This window comes from Peromyscus leucopus, chromosome X (assembly GCF_004664715.2).
Source record: "Peromyscus leucopus breed LL Stock chromosome X, UCI_PerLeu_2.1, whole genome shotgun sequence".
Lineage (NCBI taxonomy): Eukaryota > Metazoa > Chordata > Mammalia > Rodentia > Cricetidae > Peromyscus > Peromyscus leucopus.
In genome coordinates this window covers 93472095-93493380 of record NC_051083.1, presented here as the reverse complement: position 1 = coordinate 93493380, position 21286 = coordinate 93472095, and the positions used below count along the sequence as shown (strand labels likewise).

The window sequence follows — 21286 nt, the reverse complement described above, 5'->3', positions numbered from 1 at the left end:
TGATGATAAATAGCAATCTAGAGGTGACAGAATTTAAGTACTTCCTGTGGTTAAGTTTACATTTTAGAAATTAAATCTTCACAATTAGAGATGCCTTAAGTGAAATAAATAGCACATTTTTCACAGAAGCAGTTATAGGCCCTCTGCCTCAAAATAAATGAGCATTAGCTAGGACGAAAGTCCCACTTTCACTGAAATAACCTTCCAGTCAGATAGCCAATTTGAGATACCCTTTAATGTGTCATAGTCGCCAAATGGATCAAGGGATAGAACTATTTGTTTCTTCACTTTGAAATGTTTAGATCTTTAAAAGTAAAATAGTATTTCATAACGGTTGAAAGGATAATTGAGAAGAAATACTGATGATGTATGAGAAATTTAGATAGAATTCCTAGGCAGAACTTCAAAGTGGTTATTATAATAATCTGTGGTTCCAGTGAAAGATAATTCAAAGAAGCAGCTCACTAATTTTTCCTCTTAAGAAAATTAAAAGTGTCTGCTACAATATTTCAAAGGAGGGACAAGAGAAAAGACAGATTAGGTGGGATGGTGCACACCAATATCTCACAAGATAAGGATTCCATGGGGATCTTAACAGCAAATCCCCTCTTGAAACTGGAAGGACTTGTACTCGTCACATGGATCAAGGGATATAGCTGTTTCTTTACTTTGAACTGTTTAGTTCTTTAAGAGTAAAAAATTATCTCTTGTAATCTTAGCAGAAAACCCCTCCTGAAACATGAGTGAAACTTGTCTAATAATTGGTACTGTCAATGAATACTTGGAAAACAGTTGACATCTGATTGTGCGCAAAGCTTTCTTTGTTAAAAATTGCCAAGTATGGGATACCACTGACCAAACAAAGGAATTTAGGTTCTTTCTTTTACATAGTTTACAAACTTAATTCATTTAGAAATGACTGCACAAACAAGATCTGAACAATGATGTTATCAATAGAGATGCTAATGCTCACCGCAGAAAATACCATGGGATTCCACCCACTAGACAAGGAACTACAAGCAACAAATGACTGCTGAGAAAGGGAGACTCAGTCCCTACTAGAAATGAGCTCCCTAATTAGTTACCCACCACAGAACGTTCAGCCCTAAAATGTTATACATACAAACAATAAAAATGGACTCAGCAGGTTGTGTGTGTGTACACACACATAAGAAAAGGAGGCTGACAACTTGAGGGGGACATGGGTGGAGTTAAAGGGGTAAAAGGAAAGGGGAAGGGATGTAATTCTATTCCAGTTAAAATGTATTTTAAAAAAGGAATAATTTTAGAACATTTTATATGTAACTTGGCTGGTCTATAATATTTACTGAAATTTTAGTAAAACTTAATATATACAGATGGTTTCAGGTTGGTATTTTGAAAACTATTCTAAAAGCCGGGCGGTGGTGGCGCACGCCTTTAATCCCAGCACTCGGGAGGCAGAGCCAGGCGGATCTCTGTGAGTTCGAGGCTAGCCTGGGCTACCAAGTGAGCTCCATGAAAGGCGCAAAGCTACACAGAGAAACCCTGTCTCGAAAACAAAACAAAACAAACAAACAAAAAAAATCAGGAAACTGTGGTAAAAGAGACTTGGATAGGTTTTATCTTGAATTGCTTCAACAATTTAATTTCCCATTGCTGAACCATGGAAACACATGAGATCTTTTTTTTCTATGCCACCACAGTAGTTTATAAAAAAACCTTTTGAACAACAGTAATCTGTAGGAAAATGAAAAAACAAAAATGATGGATCCATACCTTGAATTTATATAAATATTCATCTTTAAAGAATAAGTATATAGAAACATGTATTCTCTATAACAAGGGCACAAAATCAATAAGGCATAGTTGTAATTAATGTAAGTTTTCTGTAATGTCATTATCGTTTGAAACATTCCAGTACTACATTGCCATGCCTTCTTTTTCTTTTTAAAATACGTCCCAGGCCGGGCGGTGGTGGCGCACGCCTTTAATCCCAGCACTCGGGAGGCAGAGCCAGGCGGATCTCTGCGAGTTCGAGGCCAGCCTGGGCTACCAAGTGAGTTCCAGGAAAGGCGCAAAGCTACACAGAGAAACCCTGTCTCGAAAAACCAAAAAAAAAAAAAAAAAAAAAAAAGTATGGTGATATTTTATTTGTACTGAAATGTAATTTTAATTTTATGTTAATAAAGTTGCCCTGGGGTCAGAGCTATTAGAGCCATAGCAAGAGCGTGGTGGTTAGAAGAGCTAGGTAGATTTCTGTGTGTTCAGGGATACAGCCAGTATTGGAGACATACACCTTTAAGACCTGGAGGGCGGTACTTACAGGCAGTGATGAGGCAGTCATGTGGTTTGGTTTACAACCAATGAGAAGGCAGAACAGAAAGACTATTTAAACACAGACAAACAGGAAGTAGCTCTCTCTCGGGGAAGTTAGGAGCACTGCAGGAGGTAAAATTTTATCTCTGAGCTCTGACCTCTCGGCTTTCTCTCTTTTACATTGGCTCTGTGTTTTTTATTTTAAAAAGACGATTGGATACATCTACAAATACGTCCCAGAAACATGACTCTTCTCCTATCATAGGAGTCAAGAGGAAGCTCAAGAGTCAACAGGTGTGGTGAGGTGGCCTGTAACTCCAGCAGTTGGAAGACAGGCAGGAGGATTGTGAGTTCAAGGCCAGACTAGGAAACATAGTGAGACACTGCTTACAAAGCCAAAAACCAAGCTCAGCTCATCCTCAGTCTTCCACAATTCCACAGACACCTAATCTTCCCCTAAATAGTAGCGTAGCCTGCTATCTGTCTTGATACAACCCAAACCAAAGCCGTTATGCTTTTCTCTCCATTTTCCCCAAACAATAAGAAGCCTCATTCTTTATAACCTAATAATTAGCATATGGCTATTTGTATCTCTTCTGCTGCTGTTTCCTCCACTTCACTGACTCCTTGATGTCTTCTGTTAGGTCCACTGGAACACAGAACGCCTCACCCCTTCCTCACTGCTCACCTCTTTGAATGGTCTTTTTCTTTTCTGTCTAAGTGAAATCTGTATCTCCACTGAGGGCACCATTTCCCTCACAGTCTTTCCAGTTGGTTCCTGGGTTTGTTTGTTTGTTTCTCCCATCTCCTTCATGTCACTGTCTGTCCCCTCTCTTTCATTAAAACATTTCATGTCATACATCATGCCAAGTGACAAAACCCAGACACAGAAATGAAAGGGCCTCTCTTATATACACAATCTTCTAAAAGGGAAATGCATAGAGAGAGAATGGTGTTACCAGAGTAGGGGAATACAAGATTCTGGTAAAAGAGTTCAAAGTTTCAATATTGTGAGATGAATAAACCTAGAGATTTGAAATGCAGCATGAAGACTATAATTAAGATTATACTGTATAATAAAAAATTTCTGAGATTCTGCTTTAGGTACCTTTTACAAATGCACACAAAAGGTAACATATGAAATGATGTATATATAAACTGACATGACTTTAATAATTATTTCATTATATATGGATATAAAACTATTTGTACATGTCAACTACATATAACAAAATTGCCACATCTTTATACTATACTGTCATTACTGTTTGTATTCAAATCATCTGTCAATTTTCAGGATGCTTCTGATTTCAATAGTTCCTTATTCTCTGTAATATTTCTAATATCATCTTATATCTCAAACATTAGTGATTCAAATGTTTACTCGGATGATTTTTAATATTAAATTTTTACTTCTTCATCTCCTTGAAGTCTGCTCAAATATTGCCTTGTGAGAGGCTTTTGCTGTCTATACGACAACAGTTCTAATTAAGGAGATATTCATCAACTGTTATTGTGTGCATGTATGTGTATATACATCTCTTCCTAAATATAACCTGTTTAGTCCATATAATGTTACTTGTATATATGATTTCTGGGCTGAATGTTGGCAATGGGCAACCAATTGCTGTGCTCTTTCCTGGGGGCACCACTTCTCCCGCTCCCAGCTCTGTTCAGCTGCCTGTAGTTCTTTGGGCAAAGTAGAGGCCTTGTGAGCTTGCTCCCACCACACCCACATGTTCACTGCTGTCTTCCTTGCTCAGCTAACAACGGAGTGATCATGCTGGGGAATCTTTATACGTGTGACTTCTGATGTTAATAGGACACATAATCTCACAGGAAACTCCTTGATCCTCTGGTTCTTACAATCTTTCCACCCCCTCTTCAAGAGAGCGGGAGGGGTGTGTGGGAAGGTTTGGAAGGAGGAAACGGAGAGAGAAACATTGTAATTGAAATACAATCCCAAAAACAAGCAGAAAGGGGGACAGTCATAAGAAATGGTGTTCATTATTCGCTACTATCCCATAATATGGTTCTAGAGGTATTAATTGATATAACAAATAGAAAGAAATAGGTGGCAAAATTATAGAAAAGTAGGAAATAAACTTGCAACGTGAAAGAAGAACACTCCAGGTTGAGTGAAATAACTTGGCATACTAAAGGATCAGAACCATATGGCTAAAGTAAGTAGAAAATAATGAACAGAGAAGTAAATGCAACATGAGGTTGTTGAAAGAAGGTAAGACTGAGATCATATAGGAACTCACAGATCAGGACAAAGGCATTCAAGTCTTGTTCTAAGTGCAATTGGAAGTCATTTAGGGGCCTAAGAAAAGAAAGGTGTGATCTAATTCTGTATATTTGTTTGCTATCTTTCATACGAAAAAAGATCTTGCTATATAGTCCAGCCTAGCCTTAAATTTACTCTGTAGTCTAAGCTGACCTTGAATTTACCATTCTCTCAATTCTCCCTACAAAGTACAGGAACTGTTTACTTTGTAGAGATCAATTACACTGTGTGTCAAAAGGCTACAGTTGAAGCATGGAGATGAGTCAGAGAAAAATCAAAACGGATCAGGCAAGAATTGGTGGTACTTTGGAACATAAAATCGATTGCAGTAGTAATGAAAATTAGAGGGATTTCAAATGTAGTTTGAAAGTATAACAAACAAGACTTGCTGATGGGCTGACTGTGAAATATCAAAAAAAGAGGAACGAGAGCTGAGTTGGGTTTTTAGTTTGAGCCTGCTATATGCTAGGAAAGTGCTGTTATCTCCTAGCTATATTATCCCTAGTAAATAATATTGCCATGAGAAAGTTTAAAGAGAAAAATGTTTAAAAAAAACAATTATATGAGTATTTTTATGGACATGTTGAGTTTCTGTCACCTACTAAAAAAGTGGGAAGTAAGCCAAGGGACTAAACTGAAAGGGAGCAGATAAAGAGGAAAGGATGTCAAGGCTCAAGGGAATGTGCAAACAGTGATATGGGAGGGAAGGAAAGGAGGACTGGACAGTGATGTGGAAAGAAAACCAGAAGATAGGTCATTAAAGACAAGACAGAAACTGGGTTTCAAAGAGGAAAAGGTCAACAGAGTGGAATTCTGCCGAGTTGTTTCCTTATATGTCCAAACTGTCTCCCACTGTCTTTTTTCCTGAGACAGAGTATTATCAGTATGCAGATCAGGCAGGCCTCAAACTTGTTGGTGATCCTTCTGTCTCTGTCTCCTGAGTGCTGGAATTACAGGCACGCACCCCCACAGTCAGACAAACTGTTCCTTTCTAATCAGGGCCTTGAAAGTAGAAGGAGGCTATTTGGCGTATTTGTATAGGGAAATACTTTAGTTTTCAAGATTATCCTTTAGTGGTTGCTAAGGAGGGAACTCGGGGCCTGGCATGTTCTCGGCAAGTACTATATGTCTGAGGTGTAGCTACACGCTCAAGACTGACCCTCTTAAGGCAGGAGTTAACAATCCCTGGCCCCTGAGTACGAAATGATAATATCTTGTAATATAGTAAGTGAAAATGCATCTATTCTTTCCTAGGCATCCATTAACATCTTAGAGTAGGACTGCATTTGAATGTTTTTCATTAGATCCAGTGACACACAATAGGAAAGAAATAAATGTCAATAAAAGAACAGCTATTTGTCATCAGCTTAAAACTCTCTTATCCTACAATGTGCTTCAAATCCCATGTATTCTTCCATCTCTCCCCTCTCTTCTTTACTAAACTTCTGTAAAGAATAGTATTTATTTTGGGGTCTTGTTTTCCTCTCTTTCTCAGGCCTGCTCAGTTTGCCATTTTCCATGACACTGAAGTTGCTGTCTTCCAAAGACCAACAAACAGTTCTTTGTGTTTATTTTTCTCACACTTACTTTATTTTTGAGACTCATACATGAGTCCTATATTTACATAATTTCTACCCCATCCTCTCCATCTCCAGTTCTTCCTGTATCTCCCATTCCCTCTCAAATTCATGAGCTCTTCTCCTTTAGCTATTACTGTTACAAACACACACACACACACACACACACGCACACGCACACACACACACATGCACACGCACACGCACACACACGCACACGCACACACACACATGCACACACACATGCACACACACATGCACACGCACACACACACACACACCATGTACACATGTGTATGTGTAAGTCTGTGAACACAGTCTTCTGAGTCCATTTAGTGTTGCTCATATGTATATGTGTTCAGGACTGGCCACTTCTTTATTTTTATTAAATTTTCCATACAGTATATTTTGATCATATTCTTTTCCCTATCCCAATCCTCCCAGAGCCTCACCACCTCCCTACCTACCAACTTCATGGGCTTGAAAAACAAAACCCCAAAAGCAAAAATCAAAACAAACAACAAAACTCTTACAAATACCTGAGACTAGATAGGTTATGGGTCCTTAGGGGAAAACCTACTACTATTATTCTGCTGAAGGAACATAGTAATGACTCCTAATGACATACCCATAGATCAAGGAATTGCTCAAACCCCATCAGAGAAGCTTCTTCTTGCAGTAGATAAGAATTAACACAGAGACCCACAACTAGACCATGTGCTGAGACTGAACTACTCTGGAGCACTAAAGCTCAGGGATCTAAGTGAAAGAGGAGGCGGAAGGAATGTAAGAGCCAGAGGTGGTGGATGACTCCAAAGCAACAGTATCTTTCTGACACAACAGAGGCAAACACGTATGAATTCACAGAGATTATAACAGCAGAACAGAGGCAATGCACGTATGAACTCAGAGAATGTAACAGCACGCCAGAGAAGATACACGTATGAGCTCACAGAGAATGTAACAGCAAACAAGGAGATACACGTATGAACTCAGAGACTGTAACAGGACAACAGAGGAGATACACGTATGAACTCAGAGACTGTAACAGCACACACAAGGCCTGCACAGCCTCAAAACATACAACATCCCAGCATGGGAAAAGGGAAACGACACAAAATCCCACCTTTAACCAGGAGACTATTTGTAATCGGTACCTGCTGGCAAATGGAAAATCGGTTTTCTCTAATAGAGTGGCACTTGGTATATCAACCACACCCCAAGGCAGGTCGCCTGCCAAGAAGTAGTTGGCTAACACTACTTGTTTTTGGTTTTGTGAGCTTTTTATTTTGGTTTGGTTTGGCTGACCACTTCTTACCTGACAAGTCTAATGTTGGTCCCCGCAACTCTGAGTATCTGTTTTGATCCTTCTTTATTTTTTTAAGTTAACTTATATATAAAAATGTACAAATTGGGCTGAGGAAATGGCTCGGGGGGGGGGAGGGCTTGGTGTGAAGCTGAGTTCCAATCCCTAGAACCCACGCAGTAGTTCTGTATGTCTGTAATCACAAGGCTTCTACCTCAAGATGGAAGACATGGGCAAGAGAACAGGCAGGAGCAAACAACATAGAGACTCCTGTCTGAAACCAAACGGAAGGTAAGGACCAACACCCGAGCTTGTCCTCTGATCTCCACATGCGTACTGTGGACCCCACATCACCTCACCCATTATGTGCACAGCACACACGTACACATCACTCATATTAATGAGGTACAACACGATGTTTTGATACATTTATACAATGTGATGTTTTAATCAAGTTAAACTTATCTTTCTTGCCCAACATGCACCCTTTCTTTATTGTGAAAACAATGAACCTCCTTTCTTTTAGCCTTCTGAAATGTACGGCACATAATTATTGCCTGGAGTCACCCTGCTGTGCAATAATATCCCAGAATTTCTTGCTCCTGTATAACTATAATTTACTGCCCACTAACCAACCTTTCCCTATTCTTCTCCCCTTTCCACTCTCTCCCACCTCTGGTAAATAACCATTCTATTCTTTACAATAAAATTGCTTGTATTCTGTGTCTTCCTTTGTTCATCCTTCCCTTAAGTGTTGGTGTTTTTCCAGTTATGAAATTGCTTGTCTGTAATCAAATGTTTCTGCCAGTTCTGGCTCAACAATTATGGACCGTGTGATTTTGATCATTTGATGAAACCACATCAAAACTGCATCACTGAAATGTAAAATTATTGATGATCTATTACTATGTAATATGTATAAGACATCTTGCACCATTATTCCATCCATGGTTTTAAGACCTTTTTGCAGTTATTGTGTATCTCACTATGAAAGGCTTTTATTTTTACACTAATATTGATATTTTAACATTATAAATACATATTACTTTCATAATAAAAAATATATTAAGTTAATACAATTATATTAACTTTTAAGAATATATTTGTTATCCTCTCCCACGACCACAATCATTATAAACAATTGTTATAATATTAACTATAAATGTATGTGTGTTACTGAGAGAGCTATTAGAAATTTAATTGAAGGTTCACTGTACTGCCTCAAGCTGATAATAAGGAATCCTATTACAGCTCAAATATCCTCCCTGACACATGGCTTGATATGTAACCAATCAAACAAGGTCAGCATAATCAGGAAGCTAAAACAAGACAAAATAGGTGTTTGTCCTCTAGAATTTTAAATGGAAAAAGATAATCAACTTCATTACTAAGTAGCTAAATCTATTTATTTACTAGAAGTAAATGAATATGACTGTTTTAACCTTAAGATACAAATCAGGATTCAAGAAGCACACTATTCAAGAAACAAGTGAATTCTCAGTGAACTGATTAGAATGACTGACAGCTTTTTGAAATAAATACATGTGATAAACATGTGATTCCTGGTTCTATCTGCCAGATGCTGACTGCCTTCTAGACCATCCCTGGATTCCTTCCTGTTCTCAGGGCTGTTCAAGGATGGGAAGAAGACTCCTAGCTCGCACTTCAAAGAAATGACCATGAAAAACAAAACAAAACAAAAAGCAAGCTGGTTGTTTCCTTATCAATATAGATCCTTCAAAGCATGAGTGCAGAAGAATTATGCATCAATTATAGTTTAAAAGGAATATTAAACTACCCGCAGTCTGCTTTTTCCCTCTCTTAAAACCATGAATCACTTAGAATAACTGTAGTCCCATTCAGTTTTGGACATTAAATATGGAGATGAGTGAAATGGGAATTTGCTGATCTAAATCCCCCATGCACCCACCTGCTTCGTGAAACAAAGTGTCCTTCGCAGAAGCTAGACTATCTCCCTTCATATCCCAGATGCCCATACTTCTTTTCTTCTCCTCTACTCCTCACTTGTCAACCACTGTGCCTCTGTCAGCCCTACTCTCAGGGGTTAGGCAAGCTCCCATTCTTTCTCACCTTGTTTCTATGATGGATGTTCTTTCTCGATCAGCATCTTTGTATCTCATACTGCCTCTGGAGTAGTCCTGAAATTCATACCCCGCCATTTAACTCACCCCCTTTAAAATAATTACCGACTATAATGCCAGACAGGAAAGCTAAAATCTGACAGTCTCTTAGTCTCTTTTACCTTTCATGGCAAAATACCATATTACTTGGTAACTTAAACAGTAGAAAGATAGTTTTATTTTCTCAGCGCTCTGAAGCCTGGAAGTCAGAAATTAGCGTGAGAGTGGTATTGACTATGGTGAGGAACTTCTTGGTATACAGGAGCAAACTCTCTGGTGTCTCTTCTTACAAGATCTCTCAGCTCATCCCTAGGGTTTCACATGATCTGGCCTGAACCTATTTCCTAAAGGCCTCATCCTCAAATTTTATCATGCTGAAAACTTAGGGTCTCCATATATGAATTTCAGGGGTACACTATTCAGCCATAGTACATAGTGGGATTCAAGGGATTTCACATCTAGCCCTGCTTCACTTATTCTGTCTTATCTTTTACATATTTACATGGATTCTGAGGCTTTAAGAGCTTCACAGATAGTTCTCAAAACACATATGCATATAATAACAATTAATGAAAAATGAGGCCATGAATTTGAAAGAGAGTAAGGATGGATATATGAAATGCTTTGGAGGGAGGAAAGGGAAAGGAGAAATGTAATTATTTTATAATTTCAAAAACAATAAAGAAAGAAAAGCCACACCACATGCTTTCACAGTGTTATGGCTTTATTCATACTGCTTAGAAAGCATTTTATATTTGCTACCTGACAAAATACCATCTGTCTTTCAAATGTTCAGGTCAAATGCCACCTCCATTGTGATATGACTTGGATTGTCCTTTCTTTGTACTCATACCATTCTGCACATACCTCTATCAGAGTCCAACAGTCTTAGTTCTGCCCGATTTTACAAGTATGTTATTAAACCAATGAATTGCTTGTGCTTCCATACCCTCATCTCTAAAATGGGAGTAATAATAACATCTGTGTCAGGGTTATTAATAATTGTTGCTTTTACAGAAATGCCTAGCACATAATCAACATTATATTGACCATTTGCTATTATTCCTATTATTAAGTGAAAGCAGCAAAACAAAATAATTTTTTCATCCTGTAGGAAAATATCTCTATTATGCTACTCTAGTGACCCTGCAATATTCACATAGGCCATATAAGCAAGGTTAGACTATAGTGTGACCTAGGTCTTGGCAGAATATATTATGATCCTCTGGGAATGTGGGAAGATAAGTAACCTTTATGGGATTGCCTCACTGCTGTTTCTTATCTGCCTCTCTAACTTGTAAGGGGCCCTCAATCTTGCAGGAGGTTGCCATGAGGCAGTGTCTCACACTACTTCTTAGTTCTAGAAAGGCACAGAATTTGCCATTTCACTTACCCTAAGCACAGATGCAAGCTATAAAGTAACTAGGTGTAGTTCAGAGTTGACCCCACAGCAATCGTCTACCCTACTGCTCAGGTTACCCGCCATCTGGACCCTTTTAGTTTTATATTATCCTTTAAGCAAAGGATTTGAGGAGTTGATTGAATAGTGATCTTGTTAGTACTGTCTGTGTAAGTAATAATCTCCTTCCTTTGAGGGCCATTGTTTTCCTATTGATGAATCTGTGAAAATCTGTTCCCTCTGCCTAGCAGCTCCCACTGCACCAGTGCTTAGGGACTTCTTGGTATTGTCAGTAAGGGAGAAGGAGAAATGTGTTTACTTTGTTCAACATTATTTATCCACTGTATGGTCCATCTATAGCATCTTGGCACATACTAAGTTCTCTTTAAGTATTTGCTGAATTAAAAATTTACAGCAAACAATGATATGCAACTATTCTAAGACAGTATAGTCAGAGATATTTACAGAAAATCCACAGAGTGGAAACCTGGGGAGGGGGAAAGGATGGAAAATACAAAGAATGAAAAGGATACTAAAATCAAACCAAATAGGAACCTTGTACTCATGAGGTATACAGAAACACATCTGTGGTGGTTTGAATGGGAATGGCCCCTACAGGCTCATATATTTGAATGTCTGGTTCCCAGTTGGTGGACTGTTTAGGAAGCATGGGAGGTGCTGCCTTGTTGGAGGAGATGTGTCACTGGGGGTGGGCCCGGTCTCTCCCTGTATGCAACTTTCAGATTAGATGTGAGCTCTCAGCTACTGCTCCAGAGCCATGCCTGCCTTCCTTCCACCACACTCCACATCATGATAACCATGGACTAGCCCTCAGAAACTGTAAGCAAGCCCGCAATTAAGTGATTTCTTTTGTAAGTTATCTTGGTCATGGTGTTTAGTCACAACAATAGAAAAGTAACTAAGAAGACATCTATGTCACCCATGAAGAAGAAACTCTAGCTCTCTTATCATTCATTAATTCATTAGGAGTATTTGATACCTTATAGGCTCAAACTTAATATAATAATATAAAGGGGAGAGACTAGATCAATGTTCTTCAAATGTGCTCCAAGGAGCTCCTATCATTGTTATTAGATACTTAATGGGTGATGGTACCTTTTTCATCAAGAAAATGGTACTTTTATATGTTGAGATTTCTCATAAAAGTGTATTTGGAAAAAAAGGCTTGACAGCTAAAACCAAAGCAAAACAAGTCTGTAAACCACAGACTTAGCTCGAGCTCCAGCTCAAGAATACTTCATTAGAGATCAAGACAAGGGAGACTGGGTGGTTACATGCAGGAGTAAGTGGCAGGGGTAGAATAACAGGCCATCAGAATTTCAATAATGGCACTCTTTAGGTGTGGGGCTAGAAGAAAAGCACAAATGATGAAAATTTTAAGTCTCTGGACTAGATTATTACATATCAACCAAGTCCAAAACCCACTTAAAATAGTTAGCCAGTGTTGAGGTCAATTTTATCCATGTTTTAGTATTTCTGATACTGAACTGCATCACACAATTGATGTGTACAGTTATCTTTTTGATGTAACTATCTTTCCTTTAAGGCATTTTAATCAAATTAATAACATATTTATAATGTGAAGATGTCTTAGATACAAAAAACACCATGTTATCAATAGAAAAATAAGTGCTTAGAATTGAGAAAGAAATATTTATCTTAGTTGGGTTACTATTGTCTTGATGGACATGACCAAAAGCAACTTAGGAAGGAAAGGCTTTATTTCAACATACAACTCTCATGTCAGATTTATCACTGAGGGAAGTCAGAACCAGAACATGGATGCAGAGGGCTTGGAGGAGTGCTGTATGCTGGCTTGCTTTTCCTAGGTCACCCAGTTTTTTTTTTTTTTTTTTTTTTTTTTACAGCCTCAGACCACCTTCCCAGGAGTAGCAAAACCCACAATGGACTGGGCCCTCCCACATCAATCATCAATGAAGAAAATGCACACACTAACTTGTCTACTGGCCAATCCGATGGAGACATTTTCCTAACTGAGGTTCCTTCTTCCCAGATGAACCTGGCTTGTGCCAAGTTGACAAAAAACTAACCAGCACAGATGGGGTCAGCAGCCTCTTTACTCTGAATCTTACTAGTCAAGTTAAGCAATGAGAATGGATGCCACCATTCATTTACTCACAGAAAAAAAAATTCAAGCTAAAATTTGGGAGTTTATTATTTACTGTGCAGAGAATCAACCAAATGACCTCCTGTATATTTCTATTTCTATTATTATTTCTTTTTTTTTTTTGGTTTTTCGAGACAGGGTTTCTCTGTGTAGCTTTGCGCCTTTCCTGGAGCTCACTTGGTAGCAGCTGGCTCGAATCACAGAGATCGCTGCTTGCTCGAGTGTGGATTAAAGGGTGCACACAGCCGCTATTATTATTTCTAACCGAAACACTTTCAACCCAAGTCAGGGCTTTTTAAAAATTCTGTTTTGAGAGTCAGTTTATCAGTATTTGATTGCCCACACTTTTCTTGATTCTTGTTATAGTCACCATTTACTCAAATGCACCATGCTTTTACCCCTTTCCATATACTCTTATCTCGGCTTAGCAGGCCTTTCTTTGCATGTTGAACACTGTAGAAATCCTATTTATCTAAATATAATTAACTGATCTTTTTCTGCTTTCTATCATTCTGTAACTGTTACATGCCTCCACACATGTACTGACCACACAGAACTTCAGGGATTCTTTTTTAGACATCTATCACATTCACTGGAAATTTCCTGAAAACAATTGACTATTTCTGAATTCCCTTTGTATGTTAGTACTTAGGACAGTGTTTGGCATGTGGTAGAATTCATTTAAGAATTTAAAGACTGCCGGGCAGTGGTGGCGCACGCCTTTAATCCCAGCACTCGTGAGGCAGAGCCAGGCGGATCTCTGTGAGTTCGAGGCCAGGCTGGGCTACCGAGTGAGTTCCAGGAAAGGAACAAAGCTACACAGAGAAACCCTGTCTCGAAAGAAACAAAAAAAAAAAGAATTTAAAGATGAAGAATAAAGATGAAAAGAAAGGAAAGCAAGAAAAAAAAAAACAGTATAGATGCGGCAAAGTGTGGGGCTGTAGTATGGCTCAGCTGCTAACACGCTTGCCTTGTAAGCACCAGGAGATGAATTTGAGTCCCCAGAACCTATATAAAAATGCCAAGCATGGTGGCACACGCTTGTAATTCCAGGGCTGAGGAGATCGAGACAGGAGGATCTCTGAGGCTCTCTGACTGGCCAGTCTAGCCGATTGGTAAAATCCAGGTTAAAAAAAGACCCGTCTCAAAGGAGGTGGATGGTGTTCCTGAAATGAGAATGACATCCAAAACTGTCCTCCAGCCTACACACAGACACACAGACACACAGACACAGACACACATGGGGGCAGGCAGGGGCGTGCCTTGGCACTAACAATGTTTTACTTGATTGTTCTTCATTGGTGTCTATGCCTTATCCAAACCCGAAGATCTGTTAGACTTACAATTGCCTACATTGAGTTTAATTGCTAATAATAAAAACAATTTATCTTTATTAGGTTTTTTCCCTAGTTGATTATGAATTCATTAGAGGGCAAGCACAAATATTCTCTATATATGCTTATTTGGGTTGAGATAAACTGTATATTCCCGTTACAAGATGCAATTTAGTTTCTAAGATCCTTTATTCAGGATAGCTTTAATATTAAAACTAATAGCAATTTGCATAAGAAAAATGGATAGACTTGCAACAGTTTTATTTATTTAGAGGCTAGAATTTCTCCAGAGCTTAGAGCAATCACCAACACTAGACATCAAAAACATAATTTTACAGTAATTTAAGGGAGAGAAATTTGAATATTACTGGTAAGACCCTGGGAACTAATTACTTCAAGATCACTTGAAATCTTAACTCATTAGAGTTTGAAAAATCTCCTGAGGTACTTAAAGTCACTATTCCCATTATGTTACTTGATTCAATTGAATGTCTTAGATTTTGTTAATAAGAGAAAACTTGAAGCCAGTGCCAGAAGGAGAGTCCATTTATCATTTTCTTGAGAAAAGATATTAAGCATCTCCTGTGGGTACCTCAGCACTCGATAATGTAAGAGAAGGAAAAGGATTTAAAAAAAGAATAGCCCCTGATCTAAAAAAATAACATTCTAACACCAATTACTTGTTCATGTTGTCAAAGTGAGCTGAATTTCACATTCTAGGGTTGACTCAGACTTTTCAACAAGATCATTATGAGGATGGAATAAGCAACACTTAAGTGCTATCGTTCCTATTATTGGTATTGCTATTGTTGTTAGAAATGGTGACATGGTCCCTGATGTGCTGTGGCGTCATTCAAGCGAGGGAACTAACCAACATTTTACAACTATTTTTAGCAGTAAAAATCATATCTGAAAATCCAGAAGAAAATACTTTTTGAATTTCCCCATTGCAGGCTGAGTCATCCCAAGAATAGAGAAGAAATAACAGATATGACAGATTCAGGGAAGGAAATATTTTATCCCATTTGGCCTGTCAGCTCATCAGAAGGTAATAACCGGTCAGATAAGCAGACAGCAGAACGGAAGAATATTCAATATGATATTAGCTAATGTTAATAGGACTAGAAATAGTGTATTGGGTCATATGAATTTACCATGTTTATCTGTACATTTTGTCTAACATACATAAGCTTAGGTGATTTTTGGACATGATCCATTTAAAATGATCTCATCAATCCCCTGGCAACCTTAAACATAGCAGCCACCATTTGCAGTTTATATATTTGTTCACAATCCTATGAAAATAGCAGTTAGTTATCTATAATGGTCATATGCAAAACGAGGAAGAAGAGGTAAGGCTTACCACCAACTCCTGACAGCATGCTGTTGAGGGATCCTTTCCTGTTAATCCGAGGTATATGTCCTCAGTTCCCACTGTTTGTTGGAATACAATCTCATAACTGAAAAAATACCAATGACAATTCTCAGGTGAAAGAGCCATTTTGTGTCACAACACACAATGGATACTAGAGACTTTTTGAGGTTATGTTAGCACAAAAAAAGGACTAAAATAGATAAAGTGCTCACTATTTTTTCAAATATGTACTAGAACACAAAGAAACAGAAGTCTAGAAATGCATTCAAAACTTAAACACTGAGGGGCAGACTGAGATTTTGGACATACTGTTTTCTAAAATAAAGCTTACCTGTTTCAGATATATGCCAAATAAGTGGGTGGAAGGAACTTCTAGTATAGGCCCAATAAAATTACAAGTAGAAAAGAACCATTCTTTGAATACAATGGCTCAGAAAAATACTGAACCCATACCCATGGGATTGATGGCTAGATTAAAAAAAATCCTTTGCTGACTGTAAACTGCAAAGTAAAGACAATCTAGATTCAGTATTGTCTGTCATTAACTGTGTGACCTTGGTGAAGTTACAAATGCACAGGATCTTGGCTCCTACATTTGTATGATTTATAGAAGACACAGGTGTGAATGACCTGATCTCAATGGTTGCTTGTGCTTCTAAAGTTCTACAGCAGAAACACAGTGGTGGTATAGTTGTCACAGCTGGACTATGGGGTTTTGATTCAAGTCCAATGGGAGTCCTAATACATGAAAAGTTTTCCTGATCTCTCTCTCTCTCTCTCTCTCTCTCTCTCTCTCTCTCTCTCTCTCTCTCTCTCTCTCTCTCTCTCACACACACACACACACACACACACACACACACACACACACACACACACACACGAGAAAAAAAGGCCTGGTGTCTGTCACTGGTAATCATAGGGTCAGGGAGGTGCAGAAAGGTGGATCACAGGGAATAACTCTCTAGTCATCTGAGCCTAATCTGCAAGTTCAAAGTCAGGGAGAGAGAGATCCTCTCTCTCTGACTCTCTCTCTCTCTCTCTGTCTCTCTCTCTCTCTCTCTCTCTCTCTCTCTCTCTCTCTCTCTCTCTCACACACACACACACACACACACACACACACACACACCACACTTCACAAATATTTCCTTTGAGGTGCTCTATCTGTTCCAATAGAACGAAACAATGATTTACAAGGGTTTTTTTCCCTTTTTTTTATCCTTCTTCCCTTTCCCCTCCTTTTCTCTTTCCTTCTCTTTCTTCTCTTCATCTTCCTCCTCTCTCCTCTCCCTGTTTCTTCTTCTTTCAGTGCTTGGAATCTAAACGAGGGCATCATATACACATGCTCAAACTGTTCTACAAGACCATATCTCAGATTTATAAATTGATTTTTAATTTTAATTCTACCCGGAGAATAGCGCAACTGCAGATTAGAAGGCTAAAAGACTTGACTTTCTGACAACTTGTAAATAAGAAAGAACAAGAATGAGAAAGAAATGTCTCTGAGTTTGAACAGGACTAGCAATAGGTAGATGCTTGATGTGGAATACCTTTCTCTTAATAAGCTGTAGTGTCTAGCAAATATTATAAAGGTGAATTCAGGTTAAAACAAAACAGAAGGAGCTGAACTGCATGTGCATGACTTCCCAGATGAAATTCCTCAAGTCTCTGCACTTATCCTAAGCAAAGAATACCATTTCCCTACCTCATACTATCTAGGTTTACCTTGAGGTCCCCAAGGCATCTCAGAGTTTAATGTATCCAACACAAAACTGTGTCTTCCCCATCTCTAATCCTAAATTAAATTCAGCATCCTCTTTGATGCTTTCCTCCCATCCTTCATATGTTGTCGATTACTAAATATTCCTTCAAACTCCCTGAAGTAATGACCCTTGTAACCCTACCACCAAGCCAATGACTCAGCTTAGGTCCTTGTTACTTTCCATTTGGTGGCTGCAACTCTTCTTTTGTGAACTTCGTGTTCATTATCCATTTTCCTCTTTATCCATTAGGACATTTTTGAAGTTAAACTCCATAAGGAAAAATTTCAAGACAAAAATTCTTATAAAGCAGTTTTGTTCATGTAGTGACTGGAATTATTACTCACTTTGAACCTTGGCAGATGGTCTCTGGAGAACTTCAAATGTCTATGTGAAAATTGGACATTTACTCTAGTTTCAGGCTGGCTGCATATGGATGTGAGGCTTTCATTCTCTAATGTGACAAATGAATGACTTTCATATAGATACGTGGGTGTCATACAACTTGAGGGTTAGTCATTCTTTAGACATAGAAATGTGCCGCCTGCCCAAAACAAAACAAACTCAAAGGCATCTCTGTGGGTTCTTCGTCTCAAAATGTCATAGCAGGGCCTTTTCTTTTAATTTTATCTTTTTTATTTTCAACTTTTTTCTCATTTTTACCCTACAGGTCCTTTGTGTATATAATATGGCCCCCAGCTTTGTGTTTTATAGGATTCCTATGTGTGCCAACAAGTGGGTCTCTGAGTCAATATATGTTTCATGTACCTTTTCTTGGGCTCTTTTCTTTCTGTTTGTTTTGTACTATTACAATGTATTTGGATTTGCCGGGCGGTGGTGGCGCATGCCTTTGATCCCAGCACTTGGGAGGCAGAGGCAGGAGGATCTCTGTGAGTTTGAGGCCAGCCTGGTCTCCAAAGCGAGTTCCAGGAAAGGCGCAAAGCTACACAAAGAAACCCTGTCTCGAAAAACCAAAAACCAAAACCAAAACAAAAACAAACAAACAAACAAAAAACAATGTATTTGGATTCTTTTTTAAATCTTATTTTTTAATTTGAGACAGGGTTTCTCTGTGTAGCTTTTGTGCCTTTCTTGGATCTCACTCTGTAGACCAGGCTGGCCTCGAACTCACAGAGATCGCCTGCCTCTGCCTCCCGAGTGCTGGGATTAAAGGCGTGCGCCACCACTGCCAGGCCACATGTTTACCTTTGTAGTAAGTATGTAAATCATTTAACATGTATTGCACCTAAACTATTTCATTTTTATTTTAAACTGAAAACACAGAGACAGATAATTCTGTCAAATATTTATAATGTAAGATGTTAAGATTATCTGTAAATTTTAAGATGCCTTTATAAGCAGGTTTTAAAGACTGACTAGAGATGTATCTTACACAGGCTTGGCTAATGAATGGACTGTGGTGGCTATTTTTATGTCAATTTGACACAAGCTAGAGTCACTGGAGAGGAAAGGGCCACAGTTCAGGAAATGTCTCCAGATGATCAGGCCATAGGTAGGCCTGTAGGGCATTTCCTTAATTATTAGTAATGGGGGAGAGTCCAGCTCCTTGTGGGTGGTGCTGCCCCAGGCTTTTGGTCTTGGGTGCTAAGAAAGCAGGCTGAGCAAGCCATGCAGAGCAAGGCACTAAGGCAGTACTCCTCCATGGCCTCTGCACCACTTCCTGACTCCAGGTTCCTGCCTGGTATGAGTCACGTCCTGACTTCGTTCAGTGAAGAACAGCAATGTGGAATAAGTGTGAGCCAAATTAACCCTTTCCTCTACAAGTTGCTTTGGTCATGGTGTTTCCTCACAACAATAATAACCCTAACTAGGACATGGACCTTGAAAAGAGAAGTCATATAAATGTTTTAAATCTTTGATTTTTTTTTAAATAAAGCTTACAGGTCTTTGGCATTACTTATTAGAAATCTGTATTCTTTCCTTCAGTTAATTATCTGTGATCTACCATTGCTTTTATTTTCAAAGCATACAAAGCATAATTAAAAAATATATACCAGACAGTTTTGTAGTCAGACTTAAAAATGTTGTCAGATCACTTGCCATAAAAGTCTTTCAGAATAAAGTAGGCCAGACTTGAAAGTGGAGGAAAGATCCCAAGTTCAAGGCCAGCTTAGGCAGTAGAGCCTGACCCATTCTAAAACAAAACAAAAGCCTAAAACTAACAAAGTACATTATAATTCAGAAATACTTGTTATATATTTCTAGGTATTTTAAATACTCAAGATTTTAAGATACAAATGTATATAAGTATTTAAAATCTATTTAACCATTCCTTAAAAGAGTGAATTTTATATCACAATTAAAAGATTTTGCAAGAAATGGTTGTAGAGCAAAACTTGAATCTCAGTTGCAAAATATACTGAACACTGAGCATAGCCCTGGAATATCTAGTAAATAAGTCTGCATAGTAATTGATAATTGGAGAGAGGACATAACCTTGTGCTGAAACTACAGAACATTGAGTAATTAAAAGTAGGTCTTTGACAAACATGGTATTGTAATTTTGTTGTATGCGTGTTTATAATTTAATGGGTTGTTTTTCTCTCATTGGTAGTTCTACATTAAACAAAAACTGAAATTGAATATAAATTTAATAACAGAAATGGCTATATTTTTCACTATTGCTAGGTAAATAACTAATAGGAAGGTACTGTATTTCATTATTTGTTTTTGTTCTAGAACAGAAAAAATAATAATCAATTGTATGTACCCTTTGTATAGCACTGTAGTTTTATGTGGCGCAAGTTACTTTATGAAGTTTATAAAAATATAATAGTAACAGATGATACATCGAACCTAAGTATCTAAACACATTCCTGGCGTCACTTGACTTACTCTGGGATTTCTCGAACATCCCATATATCATCATGTTCTGCTCCTTCTGGAACCTCTTCTGGATTCCAGATGTTCTCACTTTCATTACCACTGGATTTAGGGATGGCTGCGAAGAACGAGAAGACATAACTGAAGCTGTTACTTGTTCATGTTCTTCATACTCATTTGGGACAACTAATCAAAAATATTTTTATTTGTAATCACTAACTCATTTTTGGTCCCCATAAACTAAATTATAAATTACCTTTAATATCATTATAGGCCAATGCATTATATAAATGTAATAATAACTGTAGAAAAACACATAAGCAAAAAGAAGAAAATATGATAATCTACAACTCAATGGCCTGGAGATAATCAGTATAGTTATGCTAGTGGAATACATATTTTTCAGAAATACAAATAGGTTCTTGTATAAAATTTTCACTTAAAGAAAAAAAATGAAGCATAAGCAATCTAACTTGAATAGTTATATTGTCTTGCATTGTGTTTTACTATAAAAGCTCTTTGACACAATTTCTATGTATGCATTACACAATTTTTAAAAATCATGTCAATTAAAGCAATGGAAAACAATGGCTGGAATGATTACTTTTTAATGCAGTATTTTCCTACTGCACATGTGCACTTTAAGGAAACTCTCTGTCACTTGTCCTTTATGCAGAACTGAGCAGGTGCTTGGGTTTCTATGTACCATTTTTAAATGTTTAAAAATCTATAGGCTCCAGTAAGCATGCAAAAGCCCAGCATGCATTCTTTCCATTGGTGCATCAAATGGAGACCCACCTTACACTCAAAACATTC

The 21286-nt window shown here is 38.0% G+C and overlaps 1 protein-coding gene across 1 annotated transcript in view; it reads right to left on the bottom strand.

Annotated features, from left to right (window-relative positions):
- Dnaaf6 (dynein axonemal assembly factor 6) overlaps positions 1 to 21286 on the bottom strand; it is a 39931-nt gene that overhangs the window by 6096 nt on the left and 12549 nt on the right. The window contains exons 4-5 of the mRNA XM_028895134.2: positions 20483 to 20588; positions 15858 to 15954 (exon numbers count right to left, since the gene is read on the bottom strand). Of these exons, the coding sequence (XP_028750967.1) occupies positions 15858 to 15954; positions 20483 to 20588 (203 nt within the window). The remainder of the gene's footprint in view (positions 1 to 15857; positions 15955 to 20482; positions 20589 to 21286) is intronic.